At 46.2% G+C, this 6,839-nt stretch overlaps 1 protein-coding gene across 1 annotated transcript in view; it reads left to right on the top strand.

Annotated features, from left to right (window-relative positions):
* Positions 1 to 2,479: 2,479 nt before the first annotated feature.
* Positions 2,480 to 6,839, top strand: part of TYR (tyrosinase) — a 49,892-nt gene continuing 45,532 nt past the window's right edge. Inside the window, exon 1 of the mRNA XM_063951393.1 lies at positions 2,480 to 3,421. Within this exon, the coding sequence (XP_063807463.1) occupies positions 2,591 to 3,421 (831 nt within the window). The 5' untranslated portion in view covers positions 2,480 to 2,590. The remainder of the gene's footprint in view (positions 3,422 to 6,839) is intronic.

The following is a 6,839-nucleotide window of genomic DNA, read 5'->3' as shown; positions in this document are numbered from 1 at the left end:
GATATGCAATCGTTTTATAAAATGGTCCCTATCGCCAGCGCATCCCCGCCCCCTGTCACTCAGGCACAGGGGCAATGCATGTGACAGCGCAGGACCCATCCTGCAAATGTGCAATCTAAAAAATTCACATTGACGCTGAATGAATGTTCTGCTATCCTGTATACTGTAGTGTTTAATCTGTGTATGTCATGTGCCCGCTGTATAAATGCTATGACCTGGCTGTGTTGGTTGTGAGACGCAGTCAGGCCAGTGACTACGTGATGCTGCAGCAGTGATTCCCAGGGCTTTCTGCAGTCAGGATTACAGACCTCGTGTTTGTCAGCAGTCATGTGCTGAGCTTCTGATCCAGGCCAGCTGCAAGCTCCCAGCACCAGGTCCTCTTGTGACCAGCAGAACATAAAGAAACAGGAGCTTGTTCCATTTGCCGGCTCCAATATGACCCACCCCGATGCCGTTACTGGAGGAAACCAGTGTTGATGCGACAGTAACACTATTTACCCCTCTTGTAGTTCTTTCATCTACAAGCCACTTGAAATAAAACACCTTAAGGGGAAACTGGCACACATGTGGTTAAATCAAATGGCTCAGTCCACTTTTTTTTTTTTTACTGACAGCTAAAATGATCCAGAGAACATTGATTTTCTGTATATACACTACACAATTATTGCTCCTGTATGAATAATAAATTTCCCTAAAGATCGTCGAGGTGATGTTTGTACATGCAGGTTGTCAGACAATGGGCCTGATTCAGAAATATAGGCTGATGCAACGCAGCTGCAATCTGTACGCAGCGGATGTACAAAAACATGATAATGCTGCAGCCGCCTGGAAATGCTCTGAGATGCCCACCGGCAGCATTGCAGATCCAGGCAAGGATGTCTTCAGAGAGGAGGAGGCCCGCGTGCGTTCTCCTTCTGGGCCCCCAACTCTCTAGCCGGCAGTGCTGTTGACTCTGACCACTAGGGTCACTAGGGGACCCTAGCGCTGTTTAAGAGTCTAGTGCGGCTGTGTAGGTCTCCAGGAAAATGGTGCAGTGGCCATTTTCCCAGTGATTTTCCTACTACGCATGTGAGAAACGCCAGGAAAACGGCCTCCGCACCCTTTTTCCAGTGATTTCTGCAGCGCTGCTGCCGACGCGGGACTCAAGGGTAAGCATTGAAAAAAATGGCTGCATGCCACCCAGACCCCTGCACCAATTGCAAATATGCAAATGGTGGTCACAGATCCTTCGATAATGTTGGGAGCCGATGTTATCTGCTTATGAATGAACGTCAGATCCGGGTGCTGTATACTTACTGTGCCATAGTCAACCCCATTGCCCGATATCTGGCCAATCAACCTGATTATTGCACAGAGTGTATCTAGGATTACAGTGATTTAACCACTTGCCTGGCATGGTGGCATCAGATGCGACCATACCAGCAAGTGCTTTATCTGCCCTGGTTGCACAGTATGCGACCAGTTAGATAAACAGTGCTTCCCTCCGCTGCTGCTCTCAGAGGGTCCGGGGGGGGGGGGGGGGGGGGACACACCCTCTGGTGCCCTGCACCCTCCCCTCAGTGTTGCCGTGCTGCCGATTATTGCTGATCGGTCAGCACGGCAGGACCCCCCAACCAGCGGCTGCAGACAATGGCAGCCTCTGGGAAAGTGTACAAAAAAAAAACCCAAGCCCCCCCTCTGTGTACCTGGCAGCTGTTTAGGGTGTGAAAAGTAACATTGCAATGGTCGAGATGTTACCGATGTTCCAATGTTACCAATCTTCCCGACTGATGTTCCGATATTTGAGAAAAAAAATATTTAAAAAGACAATATATATTTTTTCTTTTATAAAAGCATTTGGATAAGGTTAAATTCACCTAATTCACTCATAAAAAAAACAACGACAATTTCTGAGTGTTTTTTGAGGAAAAAAATAGTTAAGTGGTTAAAAGGAAAAAAAAATCCCATTAACTGAGCCAGGTTATAGTAATTGCAAGAAGAAATTCACTGATCACTCACAGGTCTCTGGAAATATACCACCATCCCAGACATGTAACAAAGTAGCAATACTAGCAATTTGATTTGCATGTAACCCTCATTATATAAGGACCAAAGTTTCTTTCTTATTTTTATTTTTTTAAAGTATTGTAAAAGTCAGTCCTGTTTTATGAATGAGGGGAGCCCGTGGTGTATCACATGGTGTCCCTGGCTTGTTAAACCCATCAGTTCCACTCTTCTTAAAGCCCTGATCTAATTTGCCTGTGATTACATTCATCTGCCCTTTTTAATGAGAAAAACAAACAGCCCTTTAAGGATAATTAATGTTGTGACAAGATGCTTAATTTCACTTTTAAAAGTTGGCAGCTCCGTTAGAAAAGTTTTCTGGTTTGTTGGTATGAAAAAAAAAAAAGACTTTTCACATTCCTTCGTCCATCAGTGCTAATAATGAGGGGTGTGATCATCCATTTGTTTCCCTGGGAGTGAGGCAGCACAGAGTGATATAAACCTGGACACGTGATTAGCCCAATTAGTAAGTGGAGCAAGAGGAGTGAAGCCTCTTTCCTCAGTTTGTTCTGGAGCTCTGAGGAGTTCCCAAAGTAGGGAACCCATCATGATGGGTCGTGTGATGCTTCTTGCAGTTGGCACCCTGCTATTGTTGCTGCCCTCATCTTATGGGCAGTTCCCCCGGGCATGCAGCTCGGCAGAGGTCCTCCAGAGCAAGGAGTGCTGCCCAGCCTGGTCTGGAGATGGTTCTCCTTGTGGAGAGGTCTCCGGGAGGGGGGCGTGCCAGGACGTGGTCCTGTCCAACTCCTCTGTGGGTCCACAGTTTCCTTTTTCTGGGATTGACGATAGAGAAAACTGGCCCATTGTCTTCTACAACAGGACTTGCCAGTGTGTGGGCAACTTCATGGGCTTCAATTGTGGGGACTGCAAGTTTGGCTACACCGGGCCAAACTGCACCGTGAGGAAGGTGATGGTGAGGAAGGAAATCTATAGGATGAGCACTGCTGAGAAGGACAAGTTTATTGCCTACCTTAACCTGGCCAAGCGCACCATCAGCACAGACTATGTCATTGCCACTGGGACCTATGCCCAGATGGGCAATGGTACCAACCCCCTCTTTGCAGATATCAATGTCTATGACCTGTTTGTGTGGATACATTATTATGCCTCCAGGGATGCCTTCCTGGAAGGAGACCAGGTGTGGAGAAACATTGACTTTGCCCATGAAGCCCCAGCTTTTCTTCCCTGGCACAGATTCTACCTGCTCCACTGGGAGCAACAGATCCAGAAGATTACTGGTGATGAGGACTTCACCATTCCCTTCTGGGACTGGAGAGATGCCCAGCAGTGTGACATCTGTTCTGATGAGTTCTTTGGGGGGACCCACCCAACCAGCACCGTCCTCCTCAGCCCAGCATCCTTCTTCTCCTCCTGGCAGGTAAGTCCCCAGATAAAGGCTTTATAATCCCATAATAGAATATTAATATGGATTTAGGATCCCAATATAGTGCACATAGAGTCAGCAGCATGTTGGGACTTGTAGCTCCACAAGAACACGACTGCTACTGGCTGACAATCTATTCTGCAGAGTAACTGTTGGGGTATGCTGGGAATTGCAGTTCCCTAGCTGCTACGGAGCCATGTTGGTTACCTGTCCTCTATGGTAATTGTACAGTATTTCAGACACCGTGTTATAGTTTCCATATTAATATCCAAACTGTTTTGGTTTTTCCTCCTCCCTCCCCTTTTTTTTTTTTTAATTTTTTTAATTTATTTATTTTATATTTTTTTATTATTATGTAGCTAATTATTTTTTCTCCCAGATGTCGTAAACTTCAGCTGTCCTCATAGCGGCAACCTAATTGTTAGGCACCTGCTAAATATTTCTGAAATGATTAGGAGTGGAATATTCCTGTGGTCAAACATGTTCGTAAATAAGATGAGTTTCTCCTCTTAGCACCGGTCATTGGCTTCTGTAGCATTCATAAATCTGGATAGGCAATAAAGTTATTCAGCAATCTGTATTTTACTCCAGCTTTCCCAAATGCAGTCCTCTGGGATGTCTGTCAGTGCATGTTTTACAGATCTCCTCCGTATCACCAGTGACCTTTAACATGTGTCAGCCAGTAATGACTACACCTGTACACAAACTAGCAGATCTGGAAAACATGCCCTGTTATTGGTCCCTGAGAACTGAAGTTGTGAAACACTGTTATACAATATGAAGGAACAATTAGCATTGAAGTAACCTTAATAATTTGCATACTATAAAATTATACAGAGCGGCTGATTGGTTGCCATGACAACTTCTCAACTTTTTTTTTTTTTTCTCTGCTTAGTACATCTCCCCCACAACGTCTTGTCTGTGTTCCACTACTCTATTTTCCTACATTTTGTTACCAGACAGTCGCATAGAGTGGGAATCATACTTGCCTACCTGACCCTCTCCATGAGGGAGAAAATGCTCTGTTCCTGGACTTTCCTGGTAATGTATGATTGCCATCACCTGAAGTGAAACACCTTTCTTATCAATTAACTAGCTCACCACAGGTGATGGCAATCATACATTACCAGGAAAGTCCAGGAACAGAGCATTTTCTCCCTCATGGAGAGGGTCAGGTAGGCAAGTATGGTGGGAATAGAACCTATGGCGAGTGCAGCTCACCACCGAGTCTGCAAGAGGCTTCATTCCGCTCGTCCCCGTGCCAGCATTCTGCGGCGTCGGGATGCTGACCGCCAGGATCCCGGCTACTGGTGGGCCGTAACTAGGGGGGGGGGGCTAAGGGGGCATGCGCCCCAGGTGCAGGATTTGAGGGGGCGCTGAGGAGTTACAGAGGAGCAGGGTTTTTTGTTTTTTTTACCAACAGTGTTGTGCTGCTCCAGTGAGACAGCAGACAGCTCCCGGGGCAGTGTCTCTGACCCACCTGTCTGGCTGCAGCTGCCTCCGATGCTGTGCAGGTGAGCTTCAATACCTGGGATCTCTCATATGCTACTGTCTTAAACTCTCGTCTTTGCCATGCAGTGCTGCAGCAGGCTATGATTCCGGCTGCCTGCCCAGCACCAACTGATAACAAGCTGTAGGCTACACCACACTGCCCCAGGCTTATGCTTGCTAACAGGTGCAGTCACCGATCTTACAGAAATCAAAGGTTCACTTTGCTAGCTGTCCACTTGACAGTGGAAACTTAGAGCCTGGACAACATCCAACTCTCACCGAATATCACTACAGCAGCTTTGTGGTGAGTTTAAAGACAGACTTTATTATCGGCACTGTGCTCCCAGGTAGCAGTATCAACCTCCGCTTTGCCTCCCAGATGGGGGGGGATTTGGTGTAGTATACAGGGGCATGTAGTGTAGTGATGTAGTTCAGGGTGTAGAGGATGTGGTGTAGTGCAGTGGATAGGGGAATGTGTTGCAGTGATGAAGTGTTATGATATAGTGCAATGTATGGGGACGCATAGGGCATATGGGGGAATATTGTCCAATAGTATCCCCCTTTTTTTTTTTCCTTCAAATTTTTTCATAATCTAAGTATTTTCGTCTGACAAGGTGTTTTTTTTTTTTTTTTGGGGGGGGGGTGTTTTGGGGGCGGGCGCCAAATTACTGCCTTGCCCCGGGTGACGAAAATCCTAGTTTCGGCCCAGTGGTAACGCATACCCAACCCCTTTACAGTGCTGTGGGCATACAGTAGGGCTATGACTGGTGCTTGCCGCATCTGTGTGTATAGTGTGTGCTACTTTGTTCTGCCCTTCCTGTAGTGCTTTATAACTATACATAAATTACACTACTGTATAGTATACTATATAATTTGTGTATTATGGTGTAGCCCGTTCCTTTTATATGGTATCTACAAATCATGTGCAAACTGCAGTTTCTGTATGGTGTACGTACTTGGGCGGAGACCGCTCCTGCGTTAGGCTAACTAGGGCAAATTGCTGTCGCATGTTTCCAGAACACAGTCCCCATTATCCAGCCCCGTTTGGCTAACGTCCCCTGAAGATGGCGTTGGCTGTTTTGTCCTCGCAGCAACAGTCTGAGCTAATGGGGCCGTTTTCTGAAAATGGTGCTACACAGGCGTGACCTTATGAACCCACACGTGTAGTGTCCGGGATCAATATCATTACACTGTAATTACTATGACTTCACTGTTAAAATGTGCGACCGGACGCCACAGGCCTTTTGAAAAAAATGTGTCCAAAAATCATTCTTTAAGCTGGGCATACACTATACCATGGGTCTTCAACCTGCGGCCCTCCAGCGGCTGTGGAACTACACATCCCAGCATGACCTGCCTCATTTTTAGCATGCCTTAATAGCAAAACTGTGGCAGGGCATGCTGGGATGTGTAGTTTCACAGCAGCTGGAGGGCCAAAGGTTGAAGACCCAAGCACTATACAATTATCTGGCAGATCATCTGTCCAATCTGGCTGGTTGGAATGAAAATCTGGTAATGTATGGGAGTAAATGACAAACGACCACTTACTCCAAAACACTGGGAAATAGACACACGGTTGGATCCAAAAAATCACTAATTAAATCAATGTCTAAACGACTATGTTTGTTTATTTTGTTTTGTTTTTGTCAGTTTTCCAGTGTTTAGGAGCAAATGGTTGAAACACCGACGGTGCATGTGTTACACGGTGCATGCACAGAGGTGGTGTAGCGATCAAGGAGCATAGTGTCAGAAATATCTTTTGGGGGGATGGCAGTGGCATTAGTATATTCTTGTTGCATGTTTTGTCATATTTGTGTCTAGGGCAGTGGTTTCCAACCTCTGTCCTCAAGTTCCCCCAACAGTTCATGTTTTCCAGGTCACCTAGCAGGTGCACAAGTGTATTCATTACTCACTGACACAT

The sequence above is a fragment of the Pseudophryne corroboree genome, chromosome 2 (assembly GCF_028390025.1).
Source record: "Pseudophryne corroboree isolate aPseCor3 chromosome 2, aPseCor3.hap2, whole genome shotgun sequence".
In the NCBI taxonomy this organism is placed as follows: Eukaryota; Metazoa; Chordata; class Amphibia; order Anura; family Myobatrachidae; genus Pseudophryne; species Pseudophryne corroboree.
This window is presented reverse-complemented; position numbering and strand designations above follow the sequence as displayed.